The sequence below is a fragment of the Pelobates fuscus genome, chromosome 5, assembly GCF_036172605.1.
Source record: "Pelobates fuscus isolate aPelFus1 chromosome 5, aPelFus1.pri, whole genome shotgun sequence".
Classification (NCBI taxonomy): domain Eukaryota; kingdom Metazoa; phylum Chordata; class Amphibia; order Anura; family Pelobatidae; genus Pelobates; species Pelobates fuscus.
In genome coordinates, this window is record NC_086321.1 from 77,561,951 (window position 1) to 77,580,058 (window position 18,108).

An 18,108-nucleotide genomic window follows, 5' to 3' on the forward strand; every position below is an offset into this window, starting at 1 on the left:
ACATTGTTCCCACAGAAACTCTAGAGGTGCTTCCTTGTTTCACACAGTTTGACTCACTGAAACGACATTGGACGTCATCACGCTATATATGAGGACGTTCAGCATCTTCATATCCCCCATAGGAAAGCATTGATTCAATGCTTTTCTATGTGGAAGGCCTAATGCGTGAGGCGCTCGCTGCCCATTCACATTAAATTCCCCCTTGGTGATGATGTCAGAGGAGGTAGAGAGGGTGCCAGTGCCGAGGGACCTTGGCTCTGGAATAAGGAGTTCACCTTGAGGGGGTGGGGGCAGAGGAACACTTTAGAGTTAGGAATACAGCTTAAAGTGATAGCACTGTATTTTAGACGACTGTCACTCTTCTTTCTGGGTTCCGCTTTTGACATCACATCCCTTCAGCTTCTGGACCAGTCTCTGCTCACGATGCAAATAGCATGACCAGGAAGGAAGTGATAGCAACTAAGATCAGACTTGTCACTATTACCTCAAATAGGAATATTGTTATGTTGGAAATGTTAATTGTGTTTGACCCAGACTACTCCCACAGAGCCATACAATATAATTCAGAATTTGTTTTTAGACTGGTAAAAAGGTAGATATCCAAACTCCTGCAACTGATATATAAAATATTCATTGTTAGCACATTAGGAAATATAAATATTGCTTTGAATCATTTGCACTTTTCTTAAAGTCACATTACAGACAGACCAACATACCAGGGATAAATGCAGCCTTAGTTGCAGACTAAGTGAAATCACAGTATAACCTGTGCTTCTGTTAAAGGTCACACTAATCATCCTGAATGGGTGTGAAAAAAATAATCACATAAATGCCATGTATTTGTATGCCATAATAAAGTAACAGAGAGACTGTTGGTGCATATCTATAAATATTACATGTTCTGTAGTTACAAGGTTGGTTAATAATTGTTATGGGGGTGTTTTGTATGGAAGGAATGTTTGCAAATGATTACTGTAACACAGAACACTTGCGTAACACTTCCATGGTTTGCTTCCCATAGAAACTCCAACACCTGCAGGAAGAAAAAAACCTTGAGATTGAAAGCCTGCGAAACAAGATTAAGGAATTGGAGCAGCAAGTCAGCAATATACAAGATTTTCGCTTAAAGAGGAAGAGATTTTAAATGATAAAATCACAAGAACGAGACGAAACACAGAGTTCTGCGTGTAAAATTTTATTGCATTTTTGTATACTACGCGTTCTCATCTTGCACTTGAAACATACTACACTCTTGCTTTCTGACATTGCGGTAAAATATTTGCTCAGGTTTTTAGGGCATTCGTTTCCCTTGAAACCATCATTAATTACTGCATCTACTTGAACGGCAAGACAACATCATCTCAGAAACAAGTGTATACAAAGACATTTCCCATTATGCCTTCAGCTTAACATAAAAAGTTCAAGACAACTATTAAAAAGAAAAAGAAAAGAATATTATGCTGTAGTTGTTAATACAACGGCTGCAATCTTTGGTGTGTTAGTTTGTGTAGAAACTAGTTCTAGTATTGTATGGAGTTAAAAGTTATGCAATTTAAAAAAAAAAGCAACACAAAAAATTTAATTCAGTCTATTTAATAAAATACACATGAATTATTTAATGTCTTCTCTCATCCCTCACCCATCGTATGATTGCAGATATCTGACAGAAGCCCCTAGGTTATAGTTTATGCCTCTATCTTCATTAATGCAACAATATCAAGAAAAAGAACAAGAGAGGTTTTGTACTTAAGCTGCGCTTGCACTGATGTTAAAGAGTGGAGATGTCAGGACTGTAAGGGTGAACTATTTAAAGAGGAAATGCCGCATTTCTGATAAAGGTATTTTTTAATCCAGCATATAAAAGTGTTTTGTTTGAATTTAAAAATATATATATTTTTCCCAGGCTTCCCATCTCAGCATCTTGCAGTGGATGTTGACTACTTGTCTTGAGTTGAAGTTACTTTTATTAAGCAGGAGAACTCATGGGAAAAATAAGTAAAATTCATCAATAGAAGAAGTGTTATTCAAATTGGTAGCATGCATGGAAATTATGTTTTTATGATTGTTATTACTTGTATGAAAAATCCATAATAGAAAAGTAGCATTTCCTCTTTAACGCATGATGAACAAGCAAACCGATGTTCTACAGACCCCTGCCAGTCTCTCCATCAAAACCCTATTATTCAGACCGATGTTCAGAGACAGAAATATTACAATCTAAACAGTACTGATTTTTCCTGGTAACTGATTTTTGGTCTACATTGACAAAAATAATTCTGCTACAAGACAAAACCTGGATGATACTTTACTAACTTGTCTAATATTCTTTAGAGCTCAGATGGGTCTTATTTCAGTACACTGATTGTCAAATATAAACCATATTTGTATTGAATGGTAATTTTTCACAGTTTAGACCAGGAATTTACAAAGTTCCCTTCACTGTCAGTTTTCTGTCTCCTTTGGTCATTCTCAAGCTACGCTATGTTCACTTTCTATGGGCAACTTGACATTAGCCAATTCTGCATCTTCTGTGTGTCACGCAGCGGGGGCCAGACGTCACTGTCAGGACTCAGGGAGGACATCTGACAGACGATCATGTCACCTGCAGGAGGCGGGGAGAACCCCTTTACACTGTCAGGTGACTTCATTTTCTGTTGTTTCAAATGAAATTTGTCGTCAGTGTCAGCATCACATATTAGTGGTTTTCCCTGACTCCTTTTCCCTGTCTCACCGATACTGTTTTTTTCAGCTTTTAACCTTTTGTCAAGGTTTTTTATCCCTCACAGGATTATCTGCCTCTTTTCGTGGAATAAAAACAACCTCTCTTTGAGGTGTCTTTTCATCCAGTTCCCTGTGACCAGCAACCCTACCATGATGTTTATGGCTATGTGGTCTGTAGGCAACCTCTACCACCTCCTCTCCTTCATGATGATGGTGCTTATGCTTCATCCTGTGGTTAGCATGGTGTCTACCATCCTCCACCACAAGGACTTCCTCCTGCTGCTGATGCCTGTGCCCAGGTCCCTTGTGCTTAATATGATTTTGTTGACGCGTTGGTTCTTCTACTGGCTCCTTATCTGGCTTGTCCACTGGTTCTTCTGTTGTTTTGCAAACATCTTCATCTTCTGATGTCTACAAGAACGAAACATTTTAGCAAAGAAAACCAATACACCAGTCATGAGCATGCTATTTTGTTTACCAAAACTGTTATTTAAGCAGACCTAACCTCTTGATTTCTTTTTAAATAAAACTAATCAGTTTAAAAACAAATGCATTGTTTGTGATTAACACTGTATTTAACGTGAGGTTGACAAGGCAAAACCACCCCGGCAGATGCCTTGTCAGCCTCTTATACTGGGCAGGGCAGGTGAAAGGATTTTTGGGTACACAGGTGATTTTGGCACCCCTCTCCTCCCCCTACCCCACCCCCAAAAAGTGCATCTTCGTTTGTGGGCCTCTTAACCCGCCTTTTGTTTCTTAGTGTATCTTATACCCTATTTTCCGCATTGTGTGTCTTACACCTCCCTTGTGTATCTCTTACAACCCCCTTTTTTGTGTCTCCTTCTCTCCAAGCCCCTTTGTGTCTTTTACTCTTTCTAGCTCCTATGTGTGTTTCTCTTTCACCCCCAGCACGTCTATCTCCCCTCTGGCCCTCTGTGTTTCTTTTTCCTCTTTTTCAGCCCATCTGTGTCTCTTTTTGTCTTCTCCAGACCCTCCGTGTCTCTTTCACCCCCAGTCCCTTTGTATTTCCACCCCCAGACCCTTCTGTGTGCGTCTTTCTCACCCTCAGGCCCATCTGTGTGTCTTTTTTATCATCATGTCCTTCTGTGTGTCTTTCTCCCCACTCAGGCCCCCCTGTGTGCCACTCTCCCCTCCATGTCCCTTAGTGTTCCTCTCCCCTCCCCTCCCCTCAATGTCCCTTAGTGGTCCTCTCCTCTTTCTTCCCTCCCCTTCCTGTCCATTAGTGGTCCTCTTTCCTGTCCCTTAGTGTTCCTCTCCCATTTTTGTCCATTAGTGGTCCCCTCCCTGTCCCTTAGTGTTCCTCTTCCCCCCTTACCTGTCTCTTAGTGCTCTCCCCGTCCCTTAATGTTCCTCTCTCTCCCCCCATTAGTGGTCCACTCCCTTTTTATTTTTTTTAAATGTGAGTGTGTTAGAATCAGTGTGTGTGCCTGTCAAAGAGTGTATGTATTTGTCAGTGAGAGAGTGTATTTGTTTGTCAGTGAGTGTGGGTGTGTGTCTCAGTGAATGTGTATTTTTGTCAGTGCGTGTGTCTGTCACTGAGAGTGTGTGTCTGTCACTAAGACTGTGCATGTGTGTCTGTCAGTTTGTGTGTCTGCCAGTGAGTGTGCGTAACTGTGAGTGAGCGAGTGTGTATGTCTGTGAATGTGCTTTGGTGTGTATGACAATGACTGTGTATCTGTCAGTGAGTGTAAGTCAGTGTATGAATCAGTGAGGATGTGTGTCTGTCAGGCAAAGAGCATGTTGGTTTTAAACAGGAAAAGATATTTAGAATGGAAGGGTGCCCAGGTTTTGTCATGCCTAGGTAAGCACAAAACCGAAATACAGCACTGCTCGTGATAACAGAACAAACAATTTGCAATAATTTTACTTTGTACAAGGCAATAATTCTCAGTCATGAAAAATAAGATTTGGATTTTAGTTTTGCCTGAAACGTGGCAAGGCATGAAAGGGAATGGTAGTTCTGCAACATTTAAAGAGCGTCCTATAGCACCCTTTTCCACCAGACACATCTACATATAGTTTACAGTTTAAAAGAATATACCTGGTACTCGCAGTCCCCACACGTCTTTCCACAATATGCATCTTTTATTGCCTCCTCGACATATGGAAAGCTTAAAAATGTATATGGTAGCGTAAGATGCTGCACCAAGCGTCCACACCTTTAAAAAAAAATATTTAGAAATGGAAACCACATTTAATGTACAGTTTTCAGAATAACGAGTCATTTTATAGAATCTATACATTACATTATGAGTGTGAAGAAAATCGGATAGAGATGCATTTTTTTCTCTTCTCACTGACTATATACAGGCTATTCTGCTGTTGAATATAGTATGGGCTTCTTTTCACTAAAATGGGAGTTGAGGTGAGTTATAATCTGACATCCAATATGTAAATACTATACATCAGCTTATCTGGGAATTTTTATAGTGATGTTTTTTGCTCTTACGCAGCGCACACAAAGGCACAGAGCTAAATCCCTGTGTAGCCTTGGCTGTTCTTTAGTCATAAAAAGATGGAAATATACATAATTAGCAGACAATTTAGAAAGGGAAAGAAAAGTGCATGCTGGGGAAAGGTGTGGTAAGCCCAAAAGAAAGGCAACGAAATTGACTACTACAAATCTTAAAAGCTACTGAGCTTTTTCAAAGCAGAATTTTCCTATTGTGTTCTATGTCCCACATCCTCTAGACTGTAAGCTTGTTTGAGCAGGGTCCTCATCTACCTATTGTTCCTGTAACATTTCATTATTGTCTCATTTGTTTAATTCCCCTTTTAATGTAAAGCGCTGCACTATATAAATACCAATAATAATAATGGTTATTCAGCAGTCATTCTCCAAGTCATGTGTTTAAGAGAAATACATGTTTAATGGACCACTATAGGTACCCAGACCACTTCAGCTCAATGAAGTGGTCTTGGTGCCAGGTCCCTCTAATTTTAACCCTGCAGCTTTAAACATAGCAGTTTCAGAGAAACTGCTATGTTTACACTGAGGGTTAATCCAGCCTCTAGTGGCTGTCTCACTGACAGCCACTAGAGGCCGCTTCTGCAATTCACCAGCGCCGAGGGAGCCCGTCGCTGAGTTAAGGTAAGTGGCTGAAGGGGTTTTAACCCCTTCAGCCCAGCAGGAGGGGGGCCATGAGGGTGGGGTGACCTAATAACCCTATAGTGCCAGGAAAACAAGTTTTTTTTCCTGGCATTATAGTGGTCCTTTAACCCCTTAAGGACACATGACATGTGTGACATGTCATAATTCCCTTTTATTCCAGAAGTTTGGTCCTTAAGGGGTTAAGCCAATGGCTGCAGTGTAATGCAATTTCAAACTAAATTCAGATATTTGAAAGGAAACATAGTTGAAAGGAACATTAGAAACGTAATAAATAATGCGCCTTGATCTATAGTAAAGAATGCAATGAACCAAACTTTAAAAAAAGCCTTTTTCTTTCATAAGTAATATTTTAAAATGTGTAAAACCTGTAGGTTGAATAAAAACAAACCTGTCATAAATGAGAAAATCATCTTTGCTTCCTTTCAGTAGGCTCCAGACATCGGGCTGATTTTCCTCCGGCTGATAGACGGGAATGTGCTCTGAGACCTTCGACTTTAGAAGTTGGTATCTCAGCTGTGAATGTTTTCCTTGGTGATTAACCACAATGTAGGAAATATTCGAATAGCTTTCATTCTCTAGTTTCAACCGCAGATCATCTAACCTAAAACAAACAAACATTGCAAAATGAAATCCTGAGTGCAAGACCAGAGATGGGTAACTTCTGGCATCCCTAATTTTTGGGGCTAGTATAGTGCTGGAAAGCATACCACATCGAGATATCGCCAGAAGTTAGCCATCTCTGGCATCCAACAAATCCTGACAATCGTAGCTACTTATAAAAGTAGAACCACAAAAGTATTTTAAGACCAAACAGCCTTCTAAGCAGAGTATGTGTTGGTTATAGAAGTATATGGCTGATTATGGGAGGCTGTGTTTTCAAGATTACTTGTAGGAGTAGAGTGCTGCAAAAAAAGAGGACTACCTACCTAGATGCCTGCAGGAGGCACAAGTATCAGCTAGCCTGGAGAAGGGCAACAACCGTAACTGTCCCGGCAGAATTCAGCATTGGATTTAACGCTCCAATTTTCCAGTCTGGAGGTTCCTTACATTTGGACTGATGACCCTGGCTCTCTGCCCCTCCCCATGGAAGGAGACAGAGAGCCAGGGCAAGAGCAAAGCCCTTCCACATGGTCAGACTTCACCTACAAGAAAAAAAATATATATATACATTAACTGTTTTACCAAAGATGTCCTATATGTGGCGCCAAACCTATCTCAGTGCAACCTAAATTCAGTAATAAGGATAATATTATTGTTATTAACATTTGTATAATGCCAACATATTCTTCAGAACTTTTCAATCATAGAATGAGAATATCTGACAATTAATTGACATGCAGCATATAACACAGACAAGAGGTGAAGCAGACCCTGACCAGATGAGCATACAGTCTATAAAATTAGCTAAATGTATGCAGCCGACTACATTGAGGTCAGTGTTCCCTTGTTTGATGTATCTGTTAAAAGAATGATTACTTAAAGGGACAACATAGTAACTTAACTCTTTAGCAGATGGTACAGGATAGTAAATGCGCTTCTATGATAATTTAATAAAATAAGAATAATTTTGTATATCCCTAATCTGCTTGTGGTGGTCGATGCCGAATTGTGTTTTGGGCTTTAAATGATTTAGCTAGGGCTTACTTTATTTGCTACCATATGTATTTTGCAAAAGTGAGTGACAAATATACAAAAACAAAGAAAGTTTTGCAATTTTTCTTTTATTTTACTAAAGTGCTATACCTAGCTGTATTACTGATACAAAAAAAAAATTAATACACTGTAATATTTACAACTTTGCATCTACGTTTCTTTTAACACTAAACACTCTTTGCTAATGTGAGCACCCGATGTTTGTGTGTGCTTTTTCTCTAATTTTAATGAACTTGTTATTCCAGCATTCTGTGCATATTATTGTGCAAGACTGAATACTATAACAACAACACCGTATGGAAAGATCATATACTAAAATACATATAACTAGGTGCCAATACAAATATAATAAAGAAGAGACTGCTCCTAAGAGATACACATAAACGTTTTATTAGACCACACAGGGTGTAACAAACACAAAGCAAAACATAAAATGGAGCAAAGAAACTTAAATTAAAGTGACAATAAAAGGCAAGTAAATTAAACAATCGCAATAACCACAACTTACACAAGCCTATTCTGGCAGAAACACGAGCCCCTAATGCCCCCAACGTTTTGGCACCTCCTGGCTGCCCTTGAGAAAGGTGCCCTGTGTGGTCTAATAAAACATTTATGCGTATCTCTTAGGAGCAATCTAGTGTGCAATCTCTTCTTTATTATATTTGATTGTGCAAGACTGAGCCACGTGATCAACCACAAATACAATATCCCGTTCTCACTTATTCAGGAGCAGGGAACTGGTTTCAAACCAGCAATTCACTTTTAGGAGATGTACATTCTTTATAACTCATTGTGTATAAGGGGAGCGGTACAACGCAAAGACTAAAAGTCTTATTTACTAAACAATGAATTATGCTGAACTTAAAACTAATTCGCAAACTTTTTTAATTACATTTCGGGCTGCTAATATATGCATGTGGGGATTAAATGCAAAAACTCCCAGAATTACATAAACATTGTTTAAATAACACTTATTTTGCAAACATAACATGGGCCCACTTAATAAAACCACGTATGCCTGCAAAATAGAACACATTATGTTAAACAATTCTAAAAAGGGAACAATCGCCGTAGAAACAAACGCAATATAGAATTACCCAGTTTGTAAAATTCCCCAATTCTCGCTCTATAAATATCCCCTACTCTCCAAACGACAGGCTGTTATAGTGAAAAGCAGCTGTTCAGCAAGAACTGGACTTGCAAGGAGGGACAAACAGTACTTTGAAATCCATCGATCCAATTTCCCTTTATATTTCAAGTTCTCGAAACCTAGCTTGTTTCTGTAAAAATATACTTTTTGTCAGTGTTGATATCAATGTTGTACCTTTTACAGAATGTGTAATGATGTGAGTGAGGCGTTTACCAATCCTAATTCTGCACTCGTTGTAAACAAGTTGTTGAAAAGCTGTATATAAGCTGCCAAGCTGTGTTTACATCTTGCAGCTTAGCAGCTGGAGAAGGGCGATAAGATATTATTTACAAACTATTTTTGTGCGTGTGTGTTTTTGTAGCCTACAGCGCAACTCTCTCATTATTTTGTGGCTAAACGTAACTTTTCTGCACAGCTATAGCTACATAATAAAAACGACAGATCCGATGCTTTAACAAATTCTATCCCACTTTCCCCGCCCTTTATTTTCGTAGTTCAAAACAGACTTGTTTTAATACGATTCTGGTTAATAAACTAAAAACCGTTTTATTACTTTTATATAATTAAAGAATTCAGCATTAGGCACAAGAGACTAAAACGCTTCCTAACATCAAATAAAAACATGTATTTTGCTTACTGTACCCCTTGGTCCTGCCTTGGTCCTGCAGGCTGTTCTAACTAGGAGTCTGTTCTTTTCTCTATTTATACTCAACTTGTTTATCAGTCTGAACAATGTTCTAAAGTCTATCTCATTCATATGGGACAGGGCTTCAATGAAAGCAATTATCCACCAGGCTCCAGGAAGGAATTCGAGATTTTACACAAACATGCATGTAATGATTGTTTATTTGGGAGTAGTAGAAATGCCCAACATTTATCTTTAGGTATATGACATTAAATATATATTACATCTATATTTTTAAAACACTCCCCCCGCCTTCCTAAAGAATGGATCGGTCCACATTTGGAAAGGAGTGCCTCAACCAAATCTCTTGCTGTGCAAGAAATCTTCATGAACCTACTTGGTTTTGCTGAGTTTGCAACATTATAGATCCCGTGTTTTTTTGTTTTTGTTTTTTTACTTTTTTACTTTAGAAAAAGAGAACAAGTTGCCAGTTATGGAGTACAATGCCTGAACCTTAAAGAACACAAGTTATTATTATTATTATAATTATCATTTATACAGCGCCAACAGATTCTGTAGCACTTTATAATATTATGAGAGGGGGGGATTTAACTATAAATAGGACAATTACAAGAAAACTTACAGGAATGATAGGTTGAAGAGGGCCCTGCTCAAACGAGCTTACAGTCTATAGGAGCTAAATGTAGAATTTAAATTGCATATTAGTAAAACATAAAACATTGGAATAAACTTTAAAATTACTTATTGATTTAATGTGTCAGAATGGGGGTTGCACATGCAAATGTGGCCAGAGCTGGCAATTCTATATCAGTAACCTATTAATACAACACGATTGGCAGTGAGACCAGTTTATCTCATTAAAGTTAGTGCAGTGTCCTTGTCCCCTTAACCCTGCAATGTAAAACCCTGCAGTTAGCTTTGTATGAAGACGCCCAGCGTCTATTAAATCCCCCGTAGGAAAGCACTAATTCTGTGCCTTCCTATGGGGAAGCCCTAATTCCCTGCCTCCCAACAGATAAAGGGTTAAATAACCCTTTAAACAGGTATCTCGGTGCTGCGTCGGCCTTCTCCTCCTCTTTGCAAACCGCAGAGGGACAATATAGGGTTAGGAATATAACTTTGTATTCTAACATTATAGTGTTCCTTTTAATGCTTCCTACCAGGATCGTATGTCAGAGGTGAAATAATCCCATATTAATAACCATTTCACTTGGGAAACTCTCTCTCGCTCTCTCTCTTTGTCGCTGGTAAATCCACACAGACGTCGTTAGGGATGAGAAGATGTAATTGAATCTATATTAAAATGGTTGTGATTGTACAATCCTAATTCAATAACCCCAACGTGTACAGAACAATGGCTGTTACTTAGACAACTTTAATAAAATAAAAATCTCAAGGGTAACCTTTCAAAATCCCTTTCATTGCAAAATCATCCTTATTGTTACTAATTAGTTCCTGAAAAGTTGTTCAGGTGGCACCAACAATTTAAGATGTTTCTCAGCGTTTGTAAAGGGCTTTTTGCATAAATATTCTTGTGTAGGAAAGGAAGATTCATGTCTTAAAACCAAGTCTAAGGCACGATTTTAAACCAGGAGCAACCGTATGAACATAATAGTTTCAATAGTGATTTCACCAGTTGAGAACCATTGGAACTGATGTGGGGGTAACCCCCAGGTAATTGTATGGTAAGTGATTTAGATTCAAGATTACTGTTACACTACTCAGGGTAGTGGTGTTAAACACAATGAAAGGCATTTGAGCAAAGCTGTGCTCTGGAACCTCTTTCTGGGTGGATAGATCACCAGTTCTTCTTCTACCTGCTAGGAGAACATCTGTAGTTACTGCTGAGCTAGCCTTTTTTTTGTTTTTATTAATCAACGGGGAGTACTGATTGGCTTAGAGTGTCAGCTGACTGTTCTAATCAATCTGCGGTGCCTCTGCCCAGCGGCACTCTGCTTTCTGTAAGTCAGATTCAGACGCTGGATCCTGCCTGGGGGACCTGGCGGTCAGTGGTGGAGGCAACTATTGAGGTTAAAGTATTTGAGAACGGTTTAACCACTTAAGGTAAGACTGCACCCAGGGGTCTCCTGGTACCATAACAACTTCAGTTGGAGAAAATTAACATGTGAACTTTTTTGAATTTAAAATATACAAATGTAATCAAAGTTGTGCAAAATATACATTGTTTCTTCAGTTATAACAAAGTCTATACAGAGGTTTTCTTCGAAAACATAACATGCTAATCCAAACTCACACAAATGTTCTCACAAAGACCTGAACAAGAGACAGGGATAACAATTTGGCCCTGCTATAGGTTGTGCCTAGGCAAACCTGGCCTGCCCCTTACGCACACCAATGTTGGCAGCTGTGATTGGCTGAGAGTGTCAACTGATAATTCTCACTGTTGCCATTGCAGAGAGAAAATATCCACGAGAATATCACATTATTTCTACTTCTAAAGGCAATCCGAACGTCATGCCAAGTATAAGATACAAGGAAAGTATATATACAGGGATTCTCACCAGAAAACAGGGTGAAAAACACTGTATCACCTGGATATAGAGGTTGGCTCACAGGTTGAGTATAATCATAAAGGAAGTCCTGCAGTAAGATAAATGTCTTGGCTTAAAATGATAAACACCAAAAAAATAAATAAAAGAATAACAACCTAGTAAGGTATGCTTATACGTCTACAGATATGTAGCAGCTTAAAACGTCCATGACTAGAATTAGTTAAAATAAATTAGCTTTATTAAATTGTCTCTCAAGGTAGGAACTCAGCTAGATCCTTAGTAGTATAGGGTCTGCTACATTAGAAATAGGTTTATCCAGGTAGAGTAAATATCCTGTATGGTAAGTAGTGCTACAGGTAAAGTAAAGACATCTGCCCTAACTCAGGGGAGAAGGTAATGAATTTGGATCCCTAGACGGGGGCAGGATAATTAAGTCTTACCATAATTCTCAAAATATGATTAAAAAAAAACATATATGTAAAGGTATATTATCATATACCTCTAATAGAGGATAGATATACCTATAACCTTAGAATAAACCTGGGAGACAGGTACTAGCAGAGTATGAAGTAAGGAGGAAGGTAGTAATGAGTAGTCTAATGTCAGACAAAAAGAACTGGCAATAATTAAATTAGAAAGCCTCTCTCCCTTCAAAGCTAGCTAGATAGGTGTAGGAGCAAAGTATAATGAGAGAAAATTATAACAACATACTTATAAACCAAACGCGCTTGGGGGCGGAGCTAGCAGCCGAACGGAGCAGCCACACTTTCCCGAGCTCCGAGCTACCAAGCTAAAAAACTGCGGTAAAACGACAGAAAAGCGCCAGGACCCGACACCAGGCTGTCACACCACTACATGAGAGTGTAATGGGTCGGAAAAACAAAAAACAAAGGGCGGATAGAGGCCCCTTCTGCCATGATATTGGCGAGATGCTGCGAGGCCCTCAAAGACCAGCATGGGACAAAATGGCGTCGGGAGACGAGGGATCCTCGTATTCCCTTGAAGATCTCTCTTACAACCCTGGGGTGGGGGCCTCGAACAATCAGCCAGCAGTGCCTAAAGCCACGCCACCGGCTACAGGAGACCCTGTCACAGCCGCCCAACTTAAGGACATGCTCGCGGAACTGAGAGCGAATATAGCGGCGGATATGGCCCACTACAAAGACGCCATAGACGGAGCCGTGCAAAAAATAACCCACCTAGAGGTAAAGACAGACACACAAGACTCCAGACTCAAGGCTGTGGAACATGCACTGGCTGAGCTTCAACAGCGACAAAAAGCTACGGCGGACAGAACAGAAGCCCTGGAGGAACGCAGGCAACGCACCAACTTGAAAATAAGGGGCATCCCAGACTCAGTGAATCCAACTGACTTACCGCACTATATCAGACGCCTGCTCAATACCCTGCTGCCGCCGAAACAAGCGAAGGCGATCAAGCCTGAGGGCATGTTCCGATTGCCGAAACCAACATCTGCACCAGCGGAGGCGACGGCAGACCTGATCATCCGGTTCCAAACGTTGCAAGACAAGATCTCGATCCGTACAGCAGCCCGTGGACACCCTTCTCTGGTGTTTGAGGGGTCTACCCTATCACTGTACCCGGACCTCAGCAGAAGCACCATCGCATGGCGCAAGACCCTACAGCCACTACTGCAGTCACTACGGGCTAAGGACATTCCGTACCATTGCCCTATCCTTCACCCATTAGGGTGCGACATACAGAGCAACGAATTTCCAGGAACTGGAACAACATATGCAACACCTAAGCCTACATGGATCAGTAAGGTAAGCCACGACGGGTCTGGCAGGTATAAACCCCTCCACCGTACCGGAGTTCACTCCTCGCTCAGCACAACGCAAACCACATGCCAGAGGAGAAACCTGAAAAACAACGCCCAAGTGGCTGGACTGGCCATTTCATAACAGGTCCACAGACTGACTACACTAAGTACTGAACTCCGATCTAAATTACCACAAACTGTCATTGTTCTTGTTATTGTTTTTGTTTTTTATTATTGCCACTATCCTTTATAATTTGAACATACTCCTCCACCAAACATAAATGACTTCCTACGGTCATGTTCCTTTAAGGCCCACCATTAAGACCCACGATGAATCCACGCTAACAGGGGACCGGACCGAGGACCACAATAGAGACACCCCCTCCTCCCTAGTCAAACAGAGAATAGACCACACCTTTACCTCTACCTAGAACTTACCTACTCATACACGTAGGGGCTCTGACACGCAGACCTGCCTAACCACACAAGGAATCTCACTGAGCCCCTCATACATGTGTCTCACACGAAACGCTCATGTTATACCCAACTCACTAGTACAACCCTGTGCCCCTGGAGACCTCGCTACCAGTAACCCCCGTAGCCCATCACCAAGGTCACAGTAGCCTTACTCTACTAAATTTATAAAAGTGCTGGACTCTATCTGCCATGTAATTGTTTATTATGCACACATTGCGCCTGTTTCTGTTGTTGTGGCGGTACAGGCCGTCTTGTTATATGCTGCACGCAAAAAATAAAGAATATAAAAAAACAAAAAAACAAACGTGCTTAAAATAATTATATATGCCGTGCCCAGTGCCCGTAACCCACGGAGAAAAACACCCGGCGCGCGTTTCGGTGCAATGCTAAGTGCATTTCTCTGAAACTGCTATGTTTTCAGCTGCAGGGTTAATACCAGGGGGACTTGGCACCCAGACCACTCTGGGTGCCAATAGTGGTCCTTTAAGGTAATTTATGTGCCTGGCATTGTCTTTTACTTTACCGAATACGGACTCAATTTAATATTTTTAGATAAACTTTTCAAATGCATTAATATTTTAGATACACAATTAAAATTAATTAATATTCTGAAAAATATTTTAATGTTATTTTTTATTTTATTGATATATTTTATTAGATGTTATATTTTATTTAGATTTTTGATATTTTACTATTTGAAAAAAATCATTTTAAAAATGTATCCAAGGTTTATGATTTGAAAAGCTTATCCAACAATATTAAATTGAGGCCTATATAAGCTCACAGGCTGTAATGATGTAGGTTACAGATGTGTAGTCTATGCTGTAGGTATAGCACTAGTTAGGGGATTTATGATTAGAGAGGCTTAGATTTAAGGGGTAACTGCCTTCAAGAGAATGTGATCTGTGACACCTGTCTGAGAATCATGGGAGTTATATGTACCCCAATAGTCTATGTCATCCTTAACACTAAGATCCCTAATTCTAAGTGTTTCAAGCCCAAAACACCACCGAAACATAACAATGTTACTGTTCAAACACATCTCCAAACTTCTGCCCTACCTCTAATATTACCTCTAATATTACTTACTACATGTTTAATTGTTATTAATAATGTTGTTAAGTATGGTCAAATTTGTATGAACTCAATTACCAACATTCAAAGGTTCAAACCTTGGTTAGAACACGTACATTGTATTTGTTAGATCCCAAGCAGTTTACCACAATATATAATTTACTATAACTATTCCCTAGGGCAAAACAGGACAGCTTGACTCTCTGAAGAGTTTACTGAAGTTGATTTGCATGTATTTTGATATATTAAAATTGAAGAATGATCGAGCTGCTGAGCTAATTTTACAATTTTGAGAGGGGGTTCAAGCATAAAAAACGCTTACATATGTGTGTGCCAGAACCCTGTAACACTGAAGAATGATAGCGCCAAAGGTTTCATTTTCATGCATGCAACATTCATTATATAAATAATAACCAATTATATTAATAATAAGACTATTGACAACATGGCTTGGGAAACAAAATGTCTTGTTTAGCACGTTCAGATTCTAAGCTGTGTTTTCAGCAAGAAATGTCATATGAAGTTTTGTGGAGTCAGTATTTTGTAAGGGTCACAGTTCACGTGAGTCACCAGCAGTTCTGTTTAATCTTTAAAAGTCTTGCAGCCACATATAGAAGTGAGATTAGAAATATCTGTTTTCTTCCCCTTCTATCATAACAAGAGGAAACGAGCATCACAGGGCAGACAGCTGACATAACCTCTGATACAAATAATATCTAACTAAGCATTTTTTTCAACTCTACCTTATGTTTTAAGGTGATAGTTAAGCCTCAGGTTAGATGTATATACCCTGCTCAAAAAAATAAAGGGAACATTTAAACAACACAATGTAACTCCAAGTCAATCACACTTCTGTGAAATCAAACTGTCTACTTAGGAAGCAACACCGCCCTGCAAAATGACCTCCAGCAGGCCACAAATGTGCATGTGTCTGCTCAAACGGTCAGAAACAGACTCCATGAGGAGTCAAACAGACTCCATGAGGAGTCAATAATTCGTTCAGTGGCCGGATGTCGAAGGAGTTCCGGAGGATGTCCTTCATGCGGATGATTGGCTTGTGTCCTATTGGGTTCGGGGTTGGGCCCATGTCCCCTGGCGGCAAGCCTGGGTTGCCTCTCAAGGGGAGGAGTGGGCCTGGGTCCGTCGTCAGGTATTGCTTTGCGCCCTGTCTGTGCCAGAGTTGCATGGTGGCCGCCACGAATGGGTTGTTGATGTGTTTGTGTTTGTATGTTGCTTTAGCGATCCATGGTAGCGTTCTGAGTTCGCAGTTGGTCGTGTCCGATTCTAATTGGGTCCATGGTTTCGTGCCTCTGGCCACCGTCCAACTGATGATTCTCATGAGGTGTGCCGCATGGTAGTACTTTTCAAAGTCCGGCAGCGCCAGTCCCCCGCGGAGTTTGGGAAGTATTAGTTGGGCGTGTGCTACCCGGGGAGATCTGCCCTTCCATATAAATCTGCGGACTTCCGTTTTCAGTGCCTTGAAGAACGATTGTGGGGCTATTATCGGGACAATCCAGATGAGCAAGAACTGAGAACTAAGGACTGTTTGGGGAAAGTACTATTCGGCTATCCATTCCCTTTGCCTGACATCATCCTGACTATCACCATCCAGAGCCATCCGGGAGCATCGGTCAGGTCATATAGCCATTTTTACTTACTCCTACTTTGGAACAGTTCTGCAGTATTTTATCTACCCATATTTTTGATGTTTCATTATTTTTACGGATCACTATTAATAAAATAATCTTTTACTCTATATGTTCTACAAGTCATTTTGGATTCATATGGATTTTATCTGAATTATTATTACAATAATAACACAGTATAACTTGCACATCTATTTTGATTGCTACAGTTGCAATTATCTTTTTGGCGGTCAGCCCAGATTTTTTAATTGCATGATTTTGCTATTACATGACGAAAAGTCATGATTTTATTAAAGACACGGAGGCGAGTATTGCATATCCCTTTCTTTACTGTTGACAAATAGCAGCAAAGGAAACATACAGAATGAAAAAAGAATGAACATGTGATAACGTAGGCCCCTCCCCCTCAGGTCCCAGTATAACAGGCAGCACTTCCCTTCCATTTCCCTCTTTCTGCAGATGCGACCAAAGAACAATGTCCATAACTAGAGTAATGCGAGAATAAAGTCCCAAGGAATAACAGAAAAAACCGAGGAGGTATAACATCACAAACTGGGAAGTGTGGCCGTAGAATTCATAGGACCGATGGAGGACAGCAGGAGGAGACCAATAAACCGGACCCTTGCTAGACGTCTTGCCAGATTAAGCTGTGGAGACATAAAGGACAGGAGCCAACAGGTTAAAGTCGATACTTGTAACTAGTACAAGGTTACACCAGTGGGAACAAAGACCCTTGTATATACAATCCCACAAAACAATCAATGTTAACATATCCAGTAATATAGAAAACAACAATTATAAGGACGGCCCCACTTACCGTCCCAAACTATAACATAGGTGTATCGTGGTATGAGTAATATGGGTGGGGAGATATATACTTACCAGCGTGAGAGTAACAAAAAAGGGTGGGGCAATACTCGCCTCCGTGTCTTTAATAAAATCATGACTTTTCGTCATGTAATAGCAAAATCATGCAATTTTATAACAAGACACGGAGGCTCATATTGCAAGTTTAAAGCTGATCCATTATTACAGCGAATGTGTGTGGGGCCGGCCGAAAGTAGAATTCTCGGAAGGTAGATTCCCTAGACCAATCAGCTGTTCTCATAATGTCTTCCAGGCGGGCGCCCGCAGACATCATAGAAGAGGCCGAAGCCCCTCGTACTGAGTGGGCGCCGAACACTGTAGTGTCAATGCCCGCTTGGGTCAGCAGCCATTTCACCCAGCGTGATAAGGTAGTGCTGGAAACTGGGTGAAAAGGGGGGCGGAAAGATAAGAACAACTGACGGGAGGCAGTAGATCGGTGTGGTTC

At 40.3% G+C, this 18,108-nt stretch overlaps 1 protein-coding gene across 2 annotated transcripts; it reads right to left on the bottom strand.

Moving 5' to 3' along the window:
• Positions 1–1,179: 1,179 nt before the first annotated feature.
• SELENOP (selenoprotein P) lies at positions 1,180–9,386 on the bottom strand. 2 transcript variants are annotated; one of them, XM_063454019.1, is made up of 5 exons: positions 9,300–9,386; positions 6,781–6,996; positions 6,243–6,455; positions 4,784–4,901; positions 1,180–3,132 (listed from the first exon to the last, which is right to left on the bottom strand). In XM_063454019.1, exons 2-5 carry the CDS (start codon positions 6,981–6,983, stop codon positions 2,470–2,472), a joined length of 1,197 nt encoding a protein of 398 aa, XP_063310089.1. In that variant the 5' UTR covers positions 6,984–6,996; positions 9,300–9,386; the 3' UTR covers positions 1,180–2,469. The 2 variants fall into 2 exon arrangements, with proteins under 2 accessions (XP_063310089.1, XP_063310090.1); XM_063454020.1 differs by having other exon boundaries at positions 9,295–9,353.
• Between the last annotated feature and the right edge of the window lie 8,722 nt (positions 9,387–18,108).